Raw genomic sequence first — 25,772 nt, forward strand, 5'->3', positions numbered from 1 at the left:
CTTTAGATATTGTGCTTGAATTTCAATACAAATTTTAACTCCCTAATTTCTTTTTGAAAGGTGTATTCAATATTTATAACAATAATAAAATTATTATAAAAAAAGAACAACGTATTCTATTTCTCAATGAAAAAATAGTGGAAGGTATACACTATTTTTTCTTGAAAAAATATACTCTAATTTTCTATCCAAACTTCTCCTTTCCTTTGGCAACTTTATTACGAACACAAATATTTTCACAATTTATTAAAGTGGTGAGTTATATATAAGTGGTACACAATCACTTTCATATGATCCATCATTCATATCATGTCAATACAAGTTATTGAAAAAGTAGTATCAATAAACTTATTGTTTATTTGGAGATTAAATAGGAAAATGGACCTTGATTTTTTGAGAAACATGTTCCTAAATTTTATTACAACAATACTAGGCTACCAACAAAAATTCACAAATTAAGGAGTAGTGTGGAATATGAAATTTTTCAGTGATCTTATCTTTAGTTCTTTATTAATTTTACTAATGCATTTTATATTTCTGAAAAAAAAAAAAAAAAGTGTGTTTCATCATTTATAAGAAAATGTATCAAATCCTTTTCAATAATATGACTTAATTCGATTAGTTCTTTTAGGATCACACACTTTGTTACAATTTTTGCTACAACTTTATGATATGTGCAACTTTAATTAACTATCATTTACATATGAATTCACTACTTTTTTTGTTTTTTTTTTTACTATTTACAGTCACATATGTCAAGGTTGTGACACAAAAGTTGTCTATAAACTATCTGTTAGGTTTTAAAGTTTAGGACTTTATGTATTTAGAACTCTAATTTGTTTTGTTGGCAATCCATAATCAAAACAATGTGTTTAGAAGTGTTTAAAGCTAGCTCAAAGTTGTATGTCAATGTAAAGTTGGAATCGAGTGTAAAGCAGAAAGCAGTGTGGCTTTCGGCCTGGCTCGATCGATCGAAGCTTAGGCTCAACCGATCGAATATCGGGCAGATTGCTTTTCTGCAGAATTTTCCAACTCAGCCCTAGTTGTTTTAAAACGTTTTTAGGGTTTCTTATTTGTCCTAAGTATAAAAGGAAAACCCTAGCCACGTTTTAATGTTGCTCATATTGCGGTTTGTGTAAATCTCTTGTGAGATCTAGAGAAGCTTTCCTTTACACAAACTTAGGGTTTTCAAGGAGGAGATATTCTCTACACCTTGATGATCAAAACAGTTGCTGCCATTAAAGCTTAAAGAATACACAAGCGGGAGTGCTTGTAGCTGGTGGGAATCCAAGAAAGAAGGAGTCCGTGGATTCGGAGCTTGCACGTGGTCGTGTCAATAAGTTCTACTGGTTGGTAGCAGTAGGAAGTCGAGCGGGGGTGCTTGTAAGTCCTTTTGTATGAACTTCGATTCTTTCTGATAGTGGATTCAAGTTTATCTTGAGGATAACTAGGTCAAATCCTCCCCAGGTTTTTACCGGTTTGGTTTCCTGGGTGATCATATCGTGTGTTATTTATTTTCCGCTGCTTTGCATGATTTGATCTTTATTATTGTGATAACCTAGACTTGTTTAATTGGACTAAGTAACAACTTGGCTAATTACCTAGGTTTAATCAATTGTTTAAGGGGTCTAAAAACCAACACTATCATTGTATTAATTCCAAAATGTGTCCAATTTCTTTTAAGATGTTCATTTTCTTTTAAGCAAAATTTAGCAAATGTTTTCTTTGATAAATCTAGCTAGAGTTTAAGTATCGGTTGGCGAGGTCGATATTCTTCCCTTCCTGACCAGAGAGGAATAGGGAATCCGACAACGTATCATTGCCCAATGTATTTGTCTACACCATGATGCTGGACAAGACAATGTGCTCCAAAGTTAAACATGGCACCAGGGCAGGTCCTAAATTTTCCAAGTACTCCCAATTTTCGTGTTAGTACCAGATACTCTATGATCAGGACTTTACAAAAAACAAGACAATGTGCTCCACTGTTAAACATGGCACTATGACAGGTCCTAAATTTTCCAAGTATTCCTAATTTTCGTGTTAGCACCGGATACTCTATCAGGACTTTACAAAAATATCAAATTTACTTCGTTAGCACAAACAACACTTAAATACCGTTTCCTGTCAAAAAAAAAAAAAAAACACTTAAATACCGTTTGAAAATTTTATATTTGTTGAAGTCCACTACTTACACCACTGCATACCCTTGGTGAGATAATCACTCCACAAATATAAGTGCTTGTGAAGTGTGGGGGGCAAGGGTCGGGGTTCAAGTTACTAGGAGGGAGCTTCACACACATATACACTTAGATTAGGTTAGAGTAGAATTCTATCTTGTATTAAAAAAAAAAAAATCCACTACTTACTTTCAACGGTTTTTCTTGACTGTACATGTTTCACAGAAACTACATTATAACAATTATATGCGCAAGATAGTATAATTGTCATTATGACAATTATAACTCCACATGTGTTGGTAGTCTAGTGGCAAGAGACGCCTTATCGATGATTGGCGCTAGCAGTCTAGTGGCCAGAGATGATGCACTGACGATCGGTGTTGATGGTCTAGTGGCCAGAGACCCTGCACCAAACCATGCTAAGATTCATAAATTGATTACATTAGTTTACGGTTTGCCAATATAGTCCTATATATGAATTCAACAAATGAATTAGAAAAATGGTAGAGAGATTATTAAAGGAAAAATGATCTTGTGTTTCCACTACATGTAATGAAATACTCATATTATGTGAGCCATAGGAGGAGCTAGGGGGTGTCAAGGGGGGGCCATGGCCCCCTCTAGCTTTTAAAATTTTCCATTAATTTTCTTCCAGAGATCCGGCACCAAACCATGCTAAGATTCATAAATTGGTTACATTAGTTTACGGTTTGCCAATATAGTCCTATATATGAATTCAACAAATGAATTAGAAAAATGATAGAGAGATTATTAAAGGAAAAATGATCTTGTGTTTCCACTATATGCAATGAAATACACATATTATGTGAGCCATAGGAGGAGCTAGGGGAAATTTCCATTAATTTTCTTTTACATTTGGTGATATATCTAAAAATAATACAAAAATGTATTCACCGGCACCCCTAAGAAAATTTCTTGGCTCCACCACTGAATTTTGGGCCTCACACATTAGTGGGATCAACGGTAAGTATACAGCTGCATGCAGTGAAATTGGAGGGTGTATTTGTTTATAAAGTAGTTACATAAAATAGTAAAGATGGGTTTTGACAAAGTAGGTCAAATTTTAATGCAAATTATAACTGTTGGAGATAGATGCATGCGTTAGCAAACCTTCCCTACGAGAAAGTATTTCATGTTTTGGTAATACCAACTCAGCATCTGTTTTGGTATTTCCTACCCAATAAATGAGTGACACCTGTTTCAAAAGACCACATCAGACTACTCTAATAAATTAATTACAATCTTCTATACTATCGGGAAGATAAATTAATAATTTATTAGAATAGTCTGATGTGGTTTTTTGAAATATGTGTCACTCATTTATTGGGTCATTTATTGGGTAGAAAATACCAAAACAAATGCTGAGTTGGTACTACTGAAATATCGTATACTTTCTCCCTCCTTACAGTCAGTGTGCAGTGTGCTGTGTGTTTAGCAAGCTTTTCTGGAACGTTCTTTAATGATACTTAATATCAGAGCATCGCTTGGTTTCAACGCGGTTACAAAGAATAAATTCAACACATGAAAGCCTGGTTGTGCAATACTTAATTCTCTACACACTAATATATATTGTGATTAAGAAGCTAACCTTGAATTTTCTGTGAACTTACTGGCTTGCAATTGCAATGGCGACACGAGACAATCCCTTGAGGAAGTTGGCAGATGCAATCGAGGGGCTTTCCAGTACTGTAAACTCAGAGAATCCACACCTCAAGATCAGTGATGTAGTTCAGTTTGGCCGTCTCAGTACTCCTTCCATCTTCTTCCTAGGAATCGCTTTTAAGTTTGCGGACTTGGAGCTCCAAAGCAAGGTACTATGAAGTGTGTACCCATATAATTAATGGCAATTAATATCTTCTATAACAATGTTTCTCAAGTTTGCTGTAATTTCTTTGTTCTTCATCATACACTACTCTAACTCTGTCCCGATCTGTAATACAACCAATGAAAGGTGGATAATCTTGAGGAAGCTTCGAAGACATACGACACAGTACAGGCTTTACTGGAAGGTGAGACTGAAAATGGATCTGCCAAAAATACTGGTAGTCATTGCAGAAACCTGGTGCGGCTTAAGCGTGTAATTGACTTGGTGAGGGTGATGCTGGAGCAAGTTCTTGCTAGCGGGTATGCCAAAAATACTCATGATTTCGGTTTAAAAAACCCTGTAACAAACACTACCTATAAGAATAATGATAATAATAATAGTATAATTTTCACATAAAAGTTTTATATACTACCCTTGCTCCCAATTAAAAAAAAAAAAAGAATATATATATATATATTTTTTTTTTCATCAGAGATTAGTGAATTGGGAAAATTATTAGGTATTTCCGGAGTACCATAAATGCGTACTCCCTCATCTCACATGAATGGTGGGTCACACCATGAATTTAATTAGTGGGACTCATCATTCATGTGAGAGGAGGGAGTATGCATTTATGATAATCCGGGAATACACAATAATTTCTCGGTGAATTGCATATATGATTCTAAAAATTAAAAAAAAGAAGAAGAAGAAGAAGAAGAAGAAAAAGAAAGGTCGTGTGAATTGCATTTGTTAATGCTTTAAAACTATGCAAGTTAATAACAGTAGGGGAAAAAATGGAAGTTAATTCTTATGCCTTTAGGGAGGAATTTTTTTTTTTTAGAATGTGAGATTTACCTAAATACTAAAATTGAGACATCTATTTTCTTTAAAATAAATTGAAAAAAATACTTAGTTTATAAGTGTTAAGAGGATACCAGCAAAGTGGTACAATCAACATCGATCTCACTTCATCTCACTTCCTTGATTGCTTTATATATATATATTCTCAACATTTCTTTTTCTATTCTTCTCAATATTTAAAATTTTGGTTTATAACAAAAACCCAAATTTTAAAGTGGTGAAAAAGCGAAGAGATATAGAGGAGAAAAAGAAAAAAGAAAAAAGGATAATGGCGACTTTAAGGTTAAGAAAAAAAAAAAAAATCGCTAAGCCACCACACCTACAATGTTATGCATAAAAAAAAAAAATAAAAAATAATGCTTTATATGTTTAACTGTAAAATGTTTCAATTTGAAAATATATTAAATTTGAAAAACATTTTCAATAAAATATTTAAGGTATTTAGTGCCGCATTTTAATTTTTCACGTACAAACCACCAAAACCAACGGCTTTTAGTCACTAGAGTTAGCCAGACTGCTTGCTCTTGCCACCAAACTGCCAGATCCAGTGATCAGCTAGATCAACGATTCTGCCCACTAGGCTGGTGACCTGCCCACTAGACTGGTGACTTAGCCACTAGATGGAGAGAGAGCTATTATGTGTTTTTTGTAAAAAAAATTTACCATATTTATTGGGTGAAACCTTTTACAATATTTTATAAAGGATTTCACACTTAATGAAAATATTTTTAAGTTTGATCAATTTTGCAATGATACAAATATGGTTAAATGTTGAAACCCACAAATTATCTACAGCACCCACGACAAACCCATCGAATTGAAGCTTAAAAAAAATTAAAAGGAAGAAAAAAAAGTAATAAATAAAAACTTACCAATATTAAATTCTATTTAATTTTTTTGTTTTTTAATAATAATGCATCTGACCACTTTCCATTAGTCATCATTCATATGTTTTCTTTTACATCAACTGAATATTGATGTCCTCAAAGGCTCAAACATTCATATGTTTCTTACCTCAGACATCACTTTAGCTATAATTGTGGGTGGTAACTTTAACAATGAGAATAGAAGCTTTGTAGATAATAGTCCTCCCATGAAGGCCATTAAAGCTACTTTCTCATTTGTCTGTTGTATTTGTAACACTTCTTTGATGAATCTGGTCACATAATCTTGTTAACATTAGGGCTCACCTTTATTGTGCTTAACATTAACGAGATATGTGGCTGGTCTCTCTTGCCTTTGTCCACAGTAAAGTGATCACTTACAAACAATTTGTTCGTGGGTTCCAGTTAATTTAACTAGTAAAGTCTTTTATTATTAAATAAGAGATTTTGAATTCAATCCCAGTCAATACCAAAAACCAATTAGTGTCTAAGTCTGATAATTATCATAAAGTGAACACCATAAGTTTGAAAAATTAACATATTTATAAAAAAAACAAAAAAAAACCACTTGCTCACCTTGACAAACGACTTCCAATCTATGTGAACATTGTCGATTCTTCCACTCTATTTTTCTTATTTTTGGGTTCTCCCTGTACAACTTCCTGCCTAACTTGTGTACTATTTTCAATTTGCTTGGTGATATTGATATTCAGACCCATGTTATGCATGTAGCGAAGTAAAATATCATTTTATTATATAATAATATTATTGTCCTTATATGCATACTATTCTCTCATAGATCATTGTTATATTTAAACGTAAATTACTATATAACGCCTTCCACCATGACAGGGGAAATTCACTCGTTGAGCCATTTACAGCAGCTTATGAGCAAGTTTTTGCCCCATACCATGGATGGACCGTTAAGAAAGCTGTGATTGCTGCATTGGAAGAACTTCCTTCTAAGGACCTCTTATTTACGTTGTTAAATGAAGATGGTAAGTATTCCATCTTATATTCTTAGCTTCTTTCTTTTCGAAATGTTGATAGTATTGTATCTTCTTGAAATGAGGAGCAGATAATACACTTGCCTCACGTATTGGGTCGAAAGCTTGAGCACTGAACATAAAGGATACCAGTGTTATGATCCTAATTCCTATTTCAAAAAGACTAGCTATACGATACCTTTCAATTTTGGTTCTATATGGGAGCATAAAATGTGCAATCAATTTCAACATGTCCTATTCCTCCAAAAAAAAAAAAAAAAAAAAAAAAATTCAACATGTCCTACTCTTCCTGTCCTTTCCCTCTTCTCAAACTATTGTTGATCCTTATCCTAAGTCTACACCCCTAAACCAACTATAAATTATACAAACAATAATTTTTCATCTAAGTAACTTTTGCCTGATTTGCAGATAAATAATATTATATCTACAACAATTTCACAAAAAATCTTATGTAACAAGTTGCTTTTTTGTTACTAGTTTTAGACTAGGCCCACCAATGACATTAGCATTTCTCTTTCAAGATACCAATAAAACACTAGTTCCTAAATTTCATAGAACAAGTCACTTAAGTTCACTCCACCTTACTTTCTATCATGCCTTTAGTAACTTTATGTGAGCCATACTCTTAATGTGAGGCCTCCTCATAGTATTTTTTTTCTGTGTTTTCTAATAGTTTAGTTTTAAATTTTGAGTTCTGATCATATGCTAGCTTTTGTTTGACATATGATAACCTCAGTTACACTAGTGGTGAATAAGGGCCTATTTGGTAACGTTATTTAAGCAACAGTATTCGTTGTTTAAACAACACAACACGTATTTTCACAATACTTTTTCATCCACATATATTTCCACAACACTTAAACAACGTTACTAAAACAATTTTACCGAATGGGCTCTAAAGTTTTCACTCTAGCAAAAATGACTTCCTTTGAGATTAATCATAACCAAAAAAAAAAAAGGAAAATCTTTGCATATTTTAAATATTTATTAAATGGTTTTGGTTTTGTTCTTCTAAATTTTCTTTAAACTTTATCAGATGATTCAGTGAAGGAGCCTATGCAAAAGTACATTACTGCATCAAAAGCTGTTCTGCAGTACGTGGATAACATCTTCCTATCAACTGAGACAGGAGCTGAGCTGCTTAAGATGATCTAATTTAAACTCCACTATGGCAATTTGCTTATGAAGAATATATAATCAGTTTGCTTCATAAACAATGTGTGTTTAATAATGATGTAAAATTTGATAACTATATATTTTCTTATCATCATCTCATATGGGATTTGGAATATCTATTTTCACTTACTATAGCAATCTAGCCTACCAAACCACTCACGTTTTACCTCCTCTCTTGTCATAATCATTCCGTTAATTAATTATTAATTTTTTCTTTTTTGGGTTTACATTGTACTATATTGTACACTTTTTACAAATGTATACAATGTAAAATTTACATTACTAGTACAATGTAGATCTATAAGAGCATCTTCAGTATAATCATCAAATTTTTGTATTGTTTGGAGAATGAACAGTGATTTTTACCTTTATCTACTAACTTTTTCAAATACACTTTCCAACAGACTCTTTATTTCATTCTCTATCTCATTTAAATATTATTTCTTTATTTATTATTTATTCTTTTTTTAACAATTACACATCTTTTAACATTTTTTTATTCAACACCTAATTATTATAATAGTAAAAAAGGATTTGAAGAATGAACAGTAGCTCATCAGACTTGATGAGCTACTGTTCATGAGCCAAAAAAAATTTCATGTATAGAGAGGCCATTGGAGCAGCATTTTGTGGTTATACTCTCTAAAATAAAGATTATTTTGTCTTTGCTGATGCTATTGGAGATGCTCTAACTATATACTTTAAACTTACAGTCGGACTCCCTATTCAAGTGAAAGAAGTGAGCATTGATCCTGAAGTATTGAATAATTTACACACATAACTATGCATATATTTCATAAATAAAGTATTTATGTAATATTATTTAAGAACTAATATTTTCTCATGTACAGTAAAAATATTTACATCAAGTTAATCTTTACCTAATTCAAAATATTTTTTTTTATCAAGTATGTTTGTAAAGCATAAACTCTCTTATAAATCATATTGATGACAATTAATATTCTTTACATGTTTTGACAAAAATAATTTTTTATTAAATAAATTAGAAATTACATGGTTAGAGTACTTGTACGGACACGATTATTTAACGGCCAAAGAATGACGTTGGGCTCGCACATGAAAGATCCCTCACAATATGAGTTGTAGAGAATGGGCTTAAAAGGCTTGCCTTTGATCACGAGGCGATGGTCCGGTCCTGATTTTAGGGGAACTCATGTAAAAAAAAGGGTTCAGCCTGAACATCCAAGCCCTACAGCGTCATAGCCTGAGGGGTTGGACTCCTCGGACCGAGGAGTATTAAGTTCTTCCCCTTCTCCTCCTTTTTCTCCCCCCCCCCTTTTCTCTTGGCTTTCGTTTCCTTTTATACTCGTATTTCTCCCTCTCTTTAAGATCCACGTGTGAGCTTTACTTTCGGGGCAGAAGACTTGTCCTATCCGCCCATACCTCAAGTGGTTGGGAGTAGATGTAAAGGTTGAATAGCTTGGTCAAGAATAGGGGCTTGTCAGGCACAGAGTTCTCTACTATAGTATGAGCAGTCTTTTCACTTATCCTATTCGTGCATTAAACTCCTCCTTGACAATAGGTCTCCTCAGATCAGGCCTTGGGCCTTGATATAGGGCGAGCCTGGGCCATGAATTTTCTGGCCCACAATCGGGACCGGACCATTGCCCCGTGATCAAAGGCAAGCCTTTTAAGCCCATTCTCTACAACTCATATTGTGAGGGATCTTTCATGTGCGAGCCCAACGTCATTCTTGGGCCGTTAAATAATCGTGTCCCTACAATTGGCGCCGTCTGTGGGAAAGGCTTGCGCATTGGCCCAGGTGGCGGTGAAGTCAACTCTCTAGCAAGTAGAGATTCGCGGGGTTTCCTCCCTCTCCGATGACATGTAGTTGTTGCTCCGACATAAACTTCTGCCGGGGGCTACGCCCTGCATTGCCAACGGCGCGGGCAGCTCTAGGGGCTTCCGGCCTCAAACCAATTTTCCCCGCCATGGTCTAGGGGCTGACCTTCGAAAAACAAATAAATACACTCAAAAGAAAAACACAAGTTTTGGACAGAACCAAGGCCTCGCATGGTCCTCGGACTCAAGCTTATGGGGAAACCAAGTACTTGAAAGAAAAACACAAGTTTTGGACAGAACCAAGGCCTTGCATGGTCCTCGGACTCAAGCCTATAGGAAAACCAAGTACTCAAAAGAAAAAGATAAGTTTTGGACAGAACCAAGGCCTTGCATGGTCCTTGGACTCAAGCCTATGGGGAAACCAAGTACTCGAAAGAAAAAGACAAGTTTTGGACAGAACCAAGGCCTTGCATGGTCCTTGGACTCAAGCCTATGGGGAAACCAAGTACTCGAAAGAAAAACACAAGTTTTGGATAGAACCGAGGCCTTGCATGGTCCTCGAACTCAAGCCTATGGGGAAACCAAGTACTCAAAAGAAAAAGACAAGTTTTGGACAGAACCAAGGCCTTACATGGTCCTCGGACTCAAGCCTATGGGGAAACCAAGTACTCGAAAGAAAAAGACAAGTTTTGGACAGAACCAAGGCCTTGCATGGTCCTCGGACTCAAGCCTATGGGGAAACCAAGTACTCAAAAGAAAAAGACAAGTTTTGGACAGAACCAAGGCCTTGCATAGTCCTCCGACTCAAGCCTGTGGGGAAACCAGGTACGCAAAGAAAGAAAAACACAAGTTTTGGACAGAACCAAGGCCTTGCATGATCCTCGGACTCAAGCCTAGGGGAAAACCAACTACTTCAAAGAAAAAACTACATTGCATGGACCTTAGAATCCTTCCGAGGAGAACTCTCCATTAACAATTGGGTTAACTCCTAAACTGCATGGATTCTCAAGTCTACTCTCGGATCCTCAGTACCAAAGGGACTGATGCAATATAGAGCAATATGTTACCAAAAACACAATCGGAGTCCATTACTGCTCGGTTACCCCCTCGGATGAATTATTTAGAGTTTATCGTTCTCGGATGGTCTCCTCGCACTTATTACAGAATATTCAGCTGTTATCTCGGTTAGTTTCCTAAGTTTAATTTACTGTGAATTATCGTTATTATGCCTGGTAATGTCGGTAAATTAAAATTAGTTAGATTCTGTTTTAAAGTTTTCCTGCTCTAAGTATCATTGAAGAAAAAACACATATGGAGCACACCCATTCACAAAGTAATATTGCAAAAAAGAAAAATATTCAAAACAAATAAATAAATTTCCCTTTTTATTAAAACAAAGAAATAGTACAGCTTACAATGAAAAACTGGAGTCAGCTTATATTAAAGCTAAGTACACAATCGAAGAGAAAGATACAAGAGAATAAGATAAAGCCGAGGAGGCAGTATAAGAGAATAAGATAAAGCCGAGGAGGTAGTACAGATGAGAGGTTGGCTGCTGCTTCAAGACTTTGTTCTTCCTCAACACTTTTACATGCTCATAACTCAGGCAGCAAAAGAACCCAGCATGGGACCTGCACCGTTGAAGAAAAGGTGCAGAGAGCGCCCAGCTTTGGGCTAGCGCAGCTGAAGAAAAGGTGCAGGGAGCCCAACTTAAGGCCCACACCGTTGAAGAGAAGGTGCCGGGAACCGGAAGTTGAGGAGTCTACACCAAAATTTGCCTGCGACAAGGCAGACGACGCTGATGGCGGAAAATCTTTCTTCTGACACACCAAAAATCTGGCGTAACCAGAACCTGCTTCGGATTTTGACTAAAAGAGGGGACAATACCATCCCCACCATGTCTAAGCGGGAAGACACCTTAAATCTGTGCCTCCCCTGCCCAAGCCACATCACTTTGCGTCTCGGAAGGGTCTGGTGTCTCTGTGGTGGGTGAAGTTCCTCCATCTCCACCCAAGCCTCAAACATATGGCGCAAAGGGAAGATGACACCGGAGGAGGGAACTGGATATGGACAAAGGGTTATGATTCTGAAGAGAGCAGGGTTTATATGCCAGGAGAACAACCACTTGTCCTACTTATATAAAGGGTAAGAAGGGGCCATTTAGTTTAATTTGAGCAGATTCCCAAGACGCGCTGCAGATAAGGCAGCTCTGGCTCAATTTCCCACACCATCCACAACCGTAGGATCTCAAGATCCTCAGGAAGACGCGCTTCGATTGCTGAAACTTCAGGGTACTCGCGAACGAAGGGATGACTCTTGACTTGACACGTCTCCCATGCGGAATTTGAACGAGTCGTGATGTGGGCCCAAAGTCACCAAAACCCTCCTCCCCGACTAAAAGTTGGGCAGCAGGATTTTGAGGGGCTATTGTGGGCCAGAAAATTCATGGCCCAGGCCTGCCCTATATCAAGGCCCAGGGTTTGATCTGAGGAGACCTATTGTCAAGGAGGAGTTTAATGCACGGATAGGATAAGTGAAAAGACTGCTCATACTGTAGTAGAGAACTCTGTGCCTGACAAGCCCCTATTCTTGACCAAGCTATTCAACCTTTACGTCTACTCCTAGCCACTTGAGGTATGGGCGGATAGGACAAGTCTTCTGCCCCGAAGGTAAAGCTCACACGTGGATCTTAACGAGAGGGAGGAATACGAGTATAAAAGGAAACGAAAGCCAAGAGAAAAGGGGGGGGGGAGAAAAAGGAGGAGAAGGGGAAGAACTTAATACTCCTCGGACTAAGTCTGAGGAGTCCAACCCCTCAGGCTATGACGCTGTAGGGCTTGGATGTTCAGGCTGAATCCTTTTTTTTACATGAGTTCCCCTAAAATCGGGACCGGACCATCGCCCCGTGATCAAAGGCAAGCCTTTTAAGCCCATTCTCTACAACTCATATTGTGAGGGATCTTCCATGTGCGAGCCCAACGTCATTCTTGGGCCGTTAAATAATCGTGTCCCTACAGTACTAATAGTCTTAATAATTATGAAACAAATAAAAAGTTAATCAATTTAAATAATTTAAGTTATAGACAGTTTATACACAAATAATTTATGAAACTCCCTATGGTTTTGTTTTATGTGAAAATTTAAAGGGTTTTGCACTTTTGTGATACATTAAAAAACCTCCCGGGGGGGTCAAGAGATACAAAATTAACGATTTATACATAAAAGAATACTAGAGGAGAGTTAAGTGTTACATTCAAAACTTTAAATAATTTCATGTTTTATGGAGAATCTAAGGGGGATTTTCTCAACTTTTTCCTATTTTTGACTAGTAGAATAACATCGCTCATGTCATTTCTTGATGTTGTTGAAATGGCTAGGACTACACAAATAGACTCACTAAGTTTTATCTAGATTCTTTGATTGCTTTGTTAAAGAACCTTGTTAGAGACACTGAGAAAAGTATAAAAATATTGACTCCCTTTAACACTTAGTTCACTTGAATAGTTGAATCCCACCACAATACAGAGCATTCACAATGCCTCTAGACTTTTCATTTGTTAAATCAAAGTAAATTGATAAATTTAAAAGGGGAAAAAGAAGGAAGAAGAAAGAATAAGAAAAGGTGGTAAGCTATTAACTAAACACAAACCTCTTACTCCTACAATTTCTCATGATGAAAAAGATATGTATATATATATATATATATATATATTTTTTTTTTTTCCAAAACATTTCTATCACACTACCCAATTGTTGACATGTTGACTTTTTTACTTTTTAACAAAAACCTTATTATTTTAGTGAATGTTCTTATATATTTTGTGAAGACAAATGTATTAACCTATTCTTTATGATATTTGAAAGATTTTTAAGAATAAAAATCGAATTTTATTGTAAATTTTCCATGTGATGCAAACTAAATGATTAAATGCTAAAACTTGAGTTCTATTCAAGAAGAGTAGTATTTCATGTTGATGCATATAGAAAAATAAGGTCTTCCAAGCTCAGGGGCAACATAATTAGTCATTAAAGACCCGCATTAATGACCTATTTGGAAGGAGGGGGAAGAAGGGGGAGTGGAGGGGAGTAGAGTAGAGTTGGTTAAAAATAAGCTAATTTTGTGTTAAATCTACTCTATTCTACTCTACTCCCTCTCCCCCTCCCTCAATCCAAACGGACCATAAGTGAAAAAGAAATAACAGGGGAATTTATGAGTATAAAGAATGACTGTTGCCCAATAGCTAACAACGACAATCATTAAAGGTGTCATGACATTATAGAGCAATAACCATCCCATTAATAGGGTTTCCAACAATCACTCAAAGGGCAAGTATATAATACACACCCACTAGTATGGCCAAGGAATGGAATATATAGATCATTTCTCTCCTGAAATTTAACTTTAGCATTCGGGGCTCTACCATTATACCAAATTACCAATTACCTAAATATATAAATGATCCTAAAGTCATACTTCTGGAAAAAGGCTCCAGCAGGATACCAATTATCATGACATAAGATCTTCTTACCACCACTCACCCCAAATTTTATAAATATTCTAACATCATCTCATGGACTTAGAATATCTCTCCAGCCCCATGTGCAATCCTGTGGAAGCTTGACAATCCAAAAGCATTTGCCTTTTAGCAAACACTAATGCACCCAAACTACCCAAAGGCTCCCAATATGTTTCATAACGAAACATTGCAGCTATATTCCAATCAGCAGTTTTTTCCAAGCCCAAGCCACCTTCTTTCATAGGTAAACAAACTTAGTACCATGCTAGTATGCTATGTTGATTCCTCCTTTGCTAGAAACATGTCCTTGCCATAGAAAGTAGTTGAAGCTTTGTTCTGATGTTTTAATAACCTTTCTAGGAAAAATGAAATAGATAGACCAGAACATTAGGATATTATATAAAAGGATAATTTTCTAGAGGACCAAGAAATGATCCTAGCCAGTAGCCATGATCTTGTCTAACAAAGGTTGGCAATCCTTCAAAGTCCTGTTTACCAAGAATTATAGGCAGGCCTAAATATCTAATAGGCAGTGGTCTCTCGTTTAATTGCTAAGTCTCAAGAATTTTAAGTTTCAAATCCTGAGGAACAATAGAGCAGAAAACCTCACTCTTGCTGGGTTAACAGCAAGACAAACAGTAGCTTTGAACTCTTCTAGACCTTCCTTTACCATGTGGATTGAAAGGAGATTAGCACCAATCAAAATAAAGAAGTTATCTGCATAGTTTAAGTGAGTAATCTTCAAATCTTTACACACAGCATGAAACTTGAACAAGTTAGGTCCTTGGACTTTATTCTTTATAAATCTAGTGAAAGCTTACATTGTTAACACAAATAGATAAGGGAAGAGAGGATCCCCTTGCCTACGGCCTTTACCACCCTTAAAGTACCCGACCATACTACCATTTAAAGCGATAGGATACTTAAGATTGGTTATGCATTCCCTAACCCAAATCACAAATCTCAAAGGGATTCCAGCATCAATAAGGCACATCAAAATGAAGTTCCGGTTGACTAAATCATAAGCTTTCCAAAATTCTGCCTTTATGACACATCTAGCAGGACTAGAGCCTGTATGGTAGCCTTTGACAAATTCATGAGTTAGAAAAGACGTTAGCCTTTGACAAATTCATGAGTTAGAAAAGACATTCTCAGAAATATTCCAACCCTTTATGAATTCTGCTTGATTTGAATTAACCAGAATTTCAATGCAAGCTTTCAATCTGTTGGCAAGAATTTTAATGACACACTTGTAGATTACATTACAAAAATTACATCAAATGCTTAATGTACATCATGCATTTGAACAAGTTAACGCAAATATCTTGGCTACAAATTTGCCATACAACATTAACAGACCATAGATTAAGAAGCTCCTTCAGAATCTAAATGACATTATCTCTGAGTCCATGCATTTGAAAGCAGCTTGCAGTGCACTTCTACAGGGGCTATCTTTCCAGCATCATCTCTATTCCAAGGCATTTGAAATATCTTCTGGTTCTTTCAGTCTTCAACAATTAAGAAACAATAGGATAAAGAATTAATAAATTGTAGGAGATAAATATATCATGAAATTCAGTGCAGCTGAATTATATAGTAATTGCCCAGTGCAATCACATTTGCCTGGAATGGCTAGAAACACTATGATAGCAATTGAAAAGATTTTCCAATTGATACGAGGAGGCATGCTAGACTATAACCCATTGCATGAATAAAAACGCACAATAACAAATGTATTCTCTTGAATGATTCTATCAAAATCTCAACTACATATGAGTAACCAAAATGTGGATAAAATAGCCGAAAGTCTATATAATTTATAACCCTGATTGACATATGCATTCATAGTGCTCCCAATTGTGGAGAAAGAAATACTACTAATTTATTCACATGTAAGGAAAACCATGATGGGAACATACCTCTTCTTTAGGAGGTTATAGTGATGTTCATCATTCAAGTGGACTTGTTTGGAGCTGTGAAAGTTGGGTGCTCCAAAATTTGGACAGTCTCGAACATGCAAGTGTTCCATAAAAGGGCACTCCAATGAAGAATTTGCATCATAGAAATTAACAAGATGTGCTAGATTTTGCAGTGCTAATGTCTTCAGTCGAGAGAATGTAATTTTATCCAAAGTAATTCCACTATCTTTCTGAATAATTTCATCCAAGTCGGAGCAATCCTCTACCCAGAGCTTTTCCAATTTCGAAAGACCTTGAGACATGGTGGGCAAGAAGAGATATTTCAATTTGTTGCATTTAATGACAATCACAGTTTTGACATTTCTGAAATCTGCAAGCTGAGCAGGGCCTTTCCATATGCTTGCTAGTTGAGATAGATTGTCCAATCTCAGTTCTTTTAATCGTTCCAGGTAACGACGTCCCTCTGGTAGTCCTTAAAATTCAAACACCTCCTTAATAGAATTCCCAGTTACTTTTAGTATTTCCAGATTATTCAAATTCTGTATTATGTTTGAATGCAGAAGTGAATTCTCAAGGTAACAACACTGTTGCACCTCCAAGAATTTAAGTTTTTCAAAGGATCCTGGTGGTAATTGGCCAACACATATCTGTTTCATAGATTCCATGTCGTGAATGTGTAATTCCTGCAATCTGGCAAACACGGGGTTGTCTGGAATAACTTCTGCTAAGGGTATTAAGCATTGTACAGTGTGGCATTGCTCAACAAAGAGAGACTTCAATCCAAACAACCTTCCCTTCACATATGCTACAAGGATGTTCACGAGATCCGGGCACCATGAATAGATAAGCATCTCTGCTTTCTCGGTCACAGCCTCAAAGAACCAATCTGGTAAGGTGCTCATTGTAATGTCAATGAACAAGGTCCTTGTATGTGCCCTTTTCAATTTTGACAGGTGCACATTCATTAGCCTGCTGAATAATGATCTGCTAATACATATGTCAAACTTCTACCACTTTGGAATAAAGTTTTCATTCCGAGGGAAGCAATTAACATCTTCTATGTCAATCTTCAAAGTTGTTAGTTGAGGCAAGTTTATCAACTCTTCAAGGCTTGCATTCCTTTCTTCGTTGGTTCCCTCCACCCTGTGATTACCCCATTGGCAAAAGCTTCCTTGCAAGTATAACTCCTCCAACCCCTTTAATCTTGATATTATATTTGGCGAGATAGTTTTGATATGGTTACAAGATGTCATATCCAACATCCTTAACTCAGCCAATTCTGTTAATTCACCTGGGAAGGTATTGATAAGAGATTTATTGAGGCTAAGTATTTCCAGCTTCTTGAGTCCTCCTAATATGGAAATATCTTTTGACTTGCAACGATCCAAATATAAGGTGCAAAGGTTTTCTAGGAGTCTAATTGATGGTGGAAGTGACACTACCGGCAACCCACTTATATCCAGCACCTTAAGGGTATTCATTCTATTAAAGAACCCACTTGGGATTTCTTTCAAGTTTCTATTTTCCTGCAACAACAAGGTTTGGAGTTTTGGACATACCGGCTCATCAGGAAGTCTTTTGATATCATTGAACATAACCGAGACAGCGGTGTAGCTTTCAAAATGAGTGTCTCGGCGTGGCCACTCTTCTAAAGCAGAACCAGCTTGTGCCATAAAATTGAAAAGCTCCTCATTTCCTGATGATGATATCAATTTGGCTGTATCACGTACAACATCATGCATCTTTACAAATCCATCCTCATCACACTTTAACAACAATCCTGAGTCAATGAGATTTTTGGTGAAGGTATCAGCATCTCCTCTTGCTTCATCCAATGTGTCAACATTATGAAACAAGCGCAGCCCCATCCCATACCTCGCCAAAACTTCCTTGCTGATATTGTGATCTTCTGGAAAGAGACAACACATCAAGAAGCATGCCCTGGCTTCCCGATCTTTCAAAAAATCATAGCTCAACTTAATGCACTCGGTAACTTTTTCTTGATGATCAGGGTTTGGAGATACTGACCTTTTAAGTCGCCTTGCCGCCTTTTTCCATTCTTCCTCATCTTTGTCACCCAGAGCCCTTGCCACTGTTACGAGTGCTAAGGGAAGGCCCTGACATTCCCCGGCAACCTCACGAGCCACAGCTTCAAATTCGGGAGAGTCAAGATTAGTGCCTGCTGTCTTTTTGAATAGATCCCAAGAATCCTCCGGGGATAAGATATTGAGATGGATCCTATTTTCTTGGCATCCCATGGAATGGCAAACATGTTCTCGTCTTGTAGTCAGTAAGATCTTCGATTGGCAAGCCTCAAGGTCGTGGTCGAACGGAATTCCGATGCTAGATAGCTCAATCCTTTCCCAGACATCGTCCAAAATTATAAGAATTTTTTTTTCTGCCATTATTTTTGCCCTCAGTTCATTTGCTCTCCCATCGTCACTCTTCTTTTTCAAAAAGAGTTCTAGACCGTCCGCAATGGAACTCTGAATTTTTTTGAGATTCATAGTCTGCGACACAGTGGCCATCACCACACGATGGAAGAGACCTTCAGTCATGACCTTTTCCGCAACTTGTTTCACCATTGTGGTCTTGCCCACACCGCCCATCCCGTGAACCCCGACAATGTTGATGTTGTTGTTGTCATCTTTCAGAGCTTTCAAGATCTCTTCCATAGCATTTTGGGTGGATTGAAATGACATGAAATGACTGGCCGGTGCTGGTGCTGCAGGTTCCGGAATTGGAGGGGGTGGTGCAGGCAGAGACACACTCTCAAAATTCTTTTCTTGACAAATGACACCCATCTCTCCGGCAATACTAACAGCTTTCTTGCTCAAATTGTAGCGTGAAAGCCAATCAGGAGAACAACAAGCGCAGGCGCATCTCTGGTTCGCTCGGACTTCATTCTCCAGATTTTGTGCCTCAGTGGCTTTATTATTGGCTCTTCGTAGCTAGTCTTGGACTTCATTTTTGATTCCCTCTCTTTTTCCTCCGGCCTGCTCAACTAAATAGTTTACGTCCGCCACCACAGCGTTCAGGGTTTGTGCTTGATCTCTGAATTTGTTTATGTTTTCCGTGTACTGAACGAGGAAATCAATCGCTTACAGAAGTGGACAACAAAAGCACTCTAGCGCGTCCCTGCTGAAAGATGCAAACTCCATGGTGGCTCCGAGACAGCGTTTCTTTTTTTTATTGGTTTAGATTCTTAAGAAAGTGTATAAAGAAGAGAGCACTACAGTTAAAGTAAATTATGCTGGCATTGTGCAACTAACCCAACCCAACTAGATAAGTAACCCATTACAAAGAAGACTTGGAAATTGTCAGTGCATAATTATGCGTATATGTATTTTGTGTGGAGTAATATGTATGTACTGAAGAAAGTAGCAGATTCTAGAGAGAGTATATGAGAGAATCCAAGACTTAGATCTTTGTATATTCATCACAATACAATAATGAACCAGTAGGAATTAAGCGAATATAACTAATCTTCTAATGAACCAATTATATCTGTGTTGGGTTCTAAAAGTTTAGAACAATTGGCAAACTGTGAGTACAAACTTGTCTAAATATAGATTCTTAAGTCTATAGGTTTGATTAGACAATACTCAAGGTGATACAAGTCAAGAATCAAGAATATACAAGTTGCAGAAAGAAGAATTTGAAATATGCCAGGTTCGACCGATTGAAACACGGGTTTGCAAAATTTTAATTAAGCCCAACTACTTATTAAGCTCAATAAGTGATTAGGGTTTTAGATCTATTTCAAATAGTATATAAAGGAGACCCTAAAACACGTTTTGTGAAGACTTTGGAGGTTCTCTTGTGAGATCTAAAAGGTATTGTACCTTCATCTATCAAAGTTACTACCGGAAATCATTCTCATATCTTTAGAACCGGTAAATGTAATCTAAACCTTCAAGGGTGTTCTTAGAGTCACAAACTAAAGAGTTTGTGTTGCTAAACCTTTGAGTGAGATCTCAAAGTCATAAATGTGGGAGTTTGTGTTTTGCAAATTCAAGAGAGAAGGAGTCCGTGGATTCGGAGCTTGCACGTGGTCGTGTCAGTAAGTTACTACTGGAGGTAGCAATAGACTTAGGGTTAAATCTTTTGTAAAAACTTCAATTCTTTATTAGTGGATTTGTTTGCCTTGAGGATAGGTGAGGTTAAATCCTCCCCACATTTTTTACCTTGAGACAGTTTGTTTCATTGGTTTTTTTAGATAATCATATTGTTGTCTTATTTATTTTTCCGCACTACATGATATGATTTATTGCTGTTTAACCTAGATCTGAATAATAAGCCTAAGTGTTAACTTGGTTAATTAATTAGGTTATACAATATGAGTATACAAGGGTCTAAACAGAACAAACAAGTGGTATCAGAGCGGGTTCACTCTTATTGGATTAACGTCCTGAGTGAGATCCTTGATCCCTGCTATCATGGATAATTTTAAGTGTTTGTCTACTCATATTTGTGATGATTTGAATAAAAATGACACTATTGTTTATGTTGATCTTATTGATGTTTGTGAAACTCTTCGTAAGGAATTATTTAAATCTATGAAAATTGCTAAGAAATTCAATGAAGAGTTAAAATTGGCTAATCTTGAAAAAGAGGAATTGATAGTAAGATTAGATGAATCTAATAAAAAGAATGAAATTTTGAGAAATCTATTTTCCTCTCAAGATGAAAAGTTTGGAAAAGAAGTTAGCTAAGTCTGAAGTTAAATTTGAAAATTTGTCTAATACCAAATTTGCTGTTGATAACAAGTCTGGTTCTGATTCTGTTTCTCTTAAGCCTAAAGATGAAAAAGTTTATATTCCTCCTTTCAAGGGGAATCATAAAGAAAATGCTTATTTTGCTAGGTTAGACAAAGGTAAAAGTTTTGGTATAGATGTTGAAGTTTCTAAACCTAAGTCTAAAAATACGGTTTAACTGACCCGACCTGACCTGCAACCCGATTGACCCGAACCCGTTTTTAACCTGCTTAAAATGACCCATTTTTTACCGACAACCCAATTGACTCGACTCGAACCCAACCTGACTCGCCCGTTTGCCATATCTACTTGGCAGCTCCGGTGGCTTTTCTATGCTCTAGTGCTTCTCCAATGGTGACATTTGGGTTGGTCGAAGGTTGTAGGCTAGAGGATATTCAATTCTCAAGGGCATCTTCTTTATCGAGATGGTTTATTTTTATTTTTATTTTATTTATGAAATTGAGTATTGAGGAGTAATTGTGTAACGCCCCAAGTCATAAATAATAGAAGTCTATTCAATATAGATAATCCATAAAAATATTAAACAAATGTAACCAGCAATCTAAAATCTTATCACAACTGTCAGAGCTCTAATCCCACCAACGATAAAACATCCTCAAAATGATTCTCTAGTACAATATTGAATACCATAAAAATAATAAAAATAAAATCATCAGTTCCACAAATTAATTTGTAATTGTTATCTTCTAAGAATCTCTATTCCAATGATCCCTCTAACGTATCTATAAGGGGGAATAAAAGGGGGTGAGATAACTCAATAAGTGGAACTCACTAACATTGGGGTGTGGGAACGAACCTTTTAAATGAATAATCCATACAAAAAAGTTATAACTTGCAAACCATCAAATATTTCATTTAACAATATCATATAAACAATTCTCTAGACTTTTCTCATGGTCAATGTTTATGCCATGTTGACAGGGTTGTGGTGTCCCTTTTCGGAACTAGAACCCCCTTTTCATCTCATTTCTTAAGGGTGGCTCCTTTAGAACCTAAATGTGCACTCCTTTGCTAAGGACCTCCCTTTCTAGATCCTCAATGGTATACTCCCTTGCTAAGGAGCTACCAAATGTGCACTGTCTCCTTTCTGGGATCGTCCCATTGCTAAGGACTAGCTACAGTATAATTGTCCCTAGCTAAGAACTAAGTACAACATTGAGTTTTTAATCACAACTTGCCATAGGGATTCAAAACAAATTCAAGATACTCACAAAATATAACCCAGTCATAATACTCAAAAATACAAATATTTATCAATGCATACAAATTTAAATAAGTTTAGGTTGTCTCACAAGTTTTTCATATAACAAATAATCAAAGTTTCCATACAATGTGCACATCAAACATTTATAGAATATCAACATATTTCTTTGTTATAAACATAGTTTGATAATAAAAATTGTTTTTGGGAAAACCCCTAAATTAGTAAATACCACTTACCTCTCATTTGCAAAAAAATGAAATCAACCACCCTTGAGTCACAATTAATCCGTAGAATTAGAACCTAGTAACACCAAAATATATAGGTCCATCAATTTATACATATTTTCCCACTTAAAAATCTGTTTTCATACTTAAATAATATAATTTAGGACAACACTGATATTTTCAAAATTTTCCATTTATTTAATAAATTGTCCAATTCACTTTCAGGTTTGATCGGATTGTTTAATTCACATATTTTCACTATCTATTTAATTGGCATGATTGTACTACCACTTTGTAGAACTCTAGCACGTCATCGCGTGTCTAGCCATCATATAGTCTACTACTATTCTTTAGAAGCCACTATTATATTTTGATCAATCCATCAGACTAAGTATTTGAACACTGATATGTGCGTGGACGATAGATTGGTGGTGAACTTAGATAGTATAATTATATAATAACCATAAAGCACCTTTTTCCCATTATCTTGGTCACAAAATTAGATTGCTTAGGTCCACGCCTACCAACCTGTGATCTGCGGGCACAAAGACTAAATATTCATAACCATTCTTTTTCCTAGATGTGGGAGATATCACCAACCCTTAAACCATATATGTGCTTGATAGTTATCATATAAATAAAAGAACCCAAGTAGTGAGGTTCTCATTGTAAGCATGAATAGATAAGCATCTCTGCTTTCTCGGTCACAGCCTCAAAGAACCAATCTGGTAAGGTGCTCATTGTAATGTCAATGAACAAGGTCCTTGTATGTGCCCTTTTCAATTTTGACAGGTGCACATTCATTAGCCTGCTGAATAATGATCTGCTAATACATATGTCAAACTTCTCCCACTTCGGAATAAAGTTTACATTCCGAGGGAAGCAATTAACATCTTCTATGCCAATCTTCAAAATTGTTAGTCGAGGCAAGTTTATCAACTTTTCAAGGCTTGCATTCCTTTCTTCCTTGGTTCCCTCCACCCTGTGATTACCCCATTGGCAAAAGCTTCCTTGCAAGTATAACTCTTCCAACCCATTTAATCTTGATATTATATTTGGCGAGATAGTCTCGATATGGTTTCAAGATGACATATCTAACATCCTTAACTCAGCCAATTCTGTTAATTCACCTGGGAAGGTATTGATAAGAGATTTATTGAGGCTAAGTATTTCCAGTTTCTTGAGTCCTCCTAATATGGAAATATCTTTTGACTTGCAACGATCCAAATATAAGGTGCAAAGGTTTTCTAGGAGTCTAATTGATGGTGGAAGTGATACTACCGGCAACCCACTTATATCCAGCACCTTAAGGGTATTCATTCTATTAAAGAACCCACTTGGGATTTCTATCAAGTTTCTATTTTCCTGCAACAACAAGGTTTGGAGTTTTGGGCATACCGGCTCATCAAGAAGTCTTTTGATATCATTGAACATAACCGAGACAGCGGTGTAGCTTTCAAAATGAGTGTCTCGGCGTGGCCACTCTTCTAAAGCAGAACCAGCTTGTGCCATAAAATTGAAAAGCTCCTCATTTCCTGATGATGATATCAATTTGGCTGTATCACGTACAACATCATGCATCTTTACAAATCCATCCTCATCACACTTTAACAACAATCCTGAGTCAATGAGATTTTTGGTGAAGGTATCAGCATCTCCTCTTGCTTCATCCAATGTGTCAACATTATGAAACAAGCGCAGCCCCATCCCATACCTCGCCAAAACTTCCTTGCTGATATTGTGATCTTCTGGAAAGAGACAACACATCAAGAAGCATGCCCTGGCTTCCCGATCTTTCAAAAAATCATAGCTCAACTTAATGCACTCGGTAACTTTTTCTTGATGATCAGGGTTTGGAGATACTGACCTTTTAAGTCGCCTTGCCGCCTTTTTCCATTCTTCCTCATCTTTGTCACCCAGAGCCCTTGCCACTGTTACGAGTGCTAAGGGAAGGCCCTGACATTCCCCGGCAACCTCACGAGCCACAGCTTCATATTCGGGAGAGTCAAGATTAGATCCCAAGAATCCTCCGGGGATAAGATATTGAGATGGATCCTATTTTCTTTGCATCCCATGGAATGGCAAACATGTTCTCGTCTTGTAGTCAGTAAGATCTTCGATTGGCAAGCCTCAAGGTCGTGGTCGAACGGAATTCCGATGCTAGATAGCTCAATCCTTTCCCAGACATCGTCCGAAATTATAAGAATTTTTTTTTCTGCCATTATTTTTGCCCTCAGTTCATTTGCTCTCCCATCGTCACTCTTCTTTTTCAAAAAGAGTTCTAGACCGTCCGCAATGGAACTCTGAATTTTTTTGAGATTCATAGTCTGCGACACAGTGGCCATCACCACACGATGGAAGAGACCTTCAGTCATGACCTTTTCCGCAACTTGTTTCACCATTGTGGTCTTGCCCACACCGCCCATCCCGTGAACCCCGACAATGTTGATGTTGTTGTTGTCATCTTTCACAGCTTTCAAGATCAATTCCATAGCATTTTGGGTGGATTGAAATGACATGAAATGACTGGCCGGTGCTGGTGCTGCAGGTTCCGGAATTGGAGGGGGTGGTGCAGGCAGAGACACACTCTCAAAATTCTTTTCTTTACAAATGACACCCATCTCTCCGGCAATACTAACAGCTTTCTTGCTCAAATTGTAGCGTGAAAGCCAAGCAGGAGAACAACAAGCGCAGGCGCATCTCTGGTTCGCTCGGACTTCATTCTCCAGATTTTGCGCCTCAGTGGCTTTATTATTGGCTCTTCGTAGCCAGTCTTGGACTTCATTTTTGATTCCCACTCCATTTCCTGTGGCCTGCTGAACTGAATAGTTTACGTCCGCCACCACAGCGTTCAGTGTTTGTGCTTGATCTCTGAATTTGTTTATGTTTTCTGTGTACTGAACGAGGAAATCAATCTCTTGCAGAAGTGGACAACAAAAGCACTCTAGCGCGTCCCTGCTGAAAGATGCAAACTCCATGGTGGCTCCAAGATAGCGTTTCTTCTTCTTCTTCTTTTCCTTTTTTTTTTTTTTTTTCTTGCTTTTCTGTTTTGGTTTAGAATCTTAAGAAAGTGTACAAAGAAGATAGCACTACTGTTAAAAGTAAATTATGCTGGCATTGTACGACTAGCCCAATTAGAGAAGTAAGGGCATCTGCACCCATGGAGCGCTTTTTTTTTTTTTTTTTTTTTTTTTTGGTCAAAAAAAATTATTTTATTTATTTTACCACTTTATTTTACAATCTTTTAATACAATAAAATAATATATCCATCGTTACAAAAAAACACACCACAACTATCAATATCACCGTCCACAGTCACTGCCAACCAAAAACAACCACCCAACAACAACTAGCAAGCCAAAAACAACCACCCACGACTAGAGGTGGCAAT

General features: G+C 36.8%; 3 protein-coding genes across 3 annotated transcripts; 1 reads left to right on the forward strand and 2 right to left on the reverse strand.

Annotated features, from left to right (window-relative positions):
- Positions 1–3,724: 3,724 nt before the first annotated feature.
- LOC126707214 (accelerated cell death 11-like) lies at positions 3,725–8,061 on the forward strand. The gene is made up of 4 exons (XM_050406804.1): positions 3,725–4,012; positions 4,153–4,325; positions 6,606–6,751; positions 7,797–8,061. The coding sequence occupies exons 1-4, from the start codon at positions 3,827–3,829 to the stop codon at positions 7,913–7,915; spliced, it is 624 nt and encodes a 207-aa protein (XP_050262761.1). The 5' UTR covers positions 3,725–3,826; the 3' UTR covers positions 7,916–8,061.
- Positions 8,062–15,394: 7,333 nt separating this feature from the next.
- On the reverse strand, positions 15,395–19,443 carry LOC126706916 (probable disease resistance protein At4g27220). The gene is made up of 2 exons (XM_050406498.1): positions 16,176–19,443; positions 15,395–15,764 (listed from the first exon to the last, which is right to left on the reverse strand). Exon 1 carries the CDS (start codon positions 18,977–18,979, stop codon positions 17,183–17,185), a length of 1,797 nt encoding a protein of 598 aa, XP_050262455.1. The 5' UTR covers positions 18,980–19,443; the 3' UTR covers positions 15,395–15,764; positions 16,176–17,182.
- A 4,018-nt stretch (positions 19,444–23,461) lies between these two features.
- On the reverse strand, positions 23,462–25,359 carry LOC126704680 (disease resistance protein At4g27190-like). Its single transcript, XM_050403709.1, has 2 exons — positions 24,469–25,359; positions 23,462–24,337 (listed from the first exon to the last, which is right to left on the reverse strand). Exons 1-2 carry the CDS (start codon positions 25,357–25,359, stop codon positions 23,462–23,464), a joined length of 1,767 nt encoding a protein of 588 aa, XP_050259666.1.
- Between the last annotated feature and the right edge of the window lie 413 nt (positions 25,360–25,772).

This window comes from Quercus robur, chromosome 11 (assembly GCF_932294415.1).
Source record: "Quercus robur chromosome 11, dhQueRobu3.1, whole genome shotgun sequence".
Lineage (NCBI taxonomy): Eukaryota > Viridiplantae > Streptophyta > Magnoliopsida > Fagales > Fagaceae > Quercus > Quercus robur.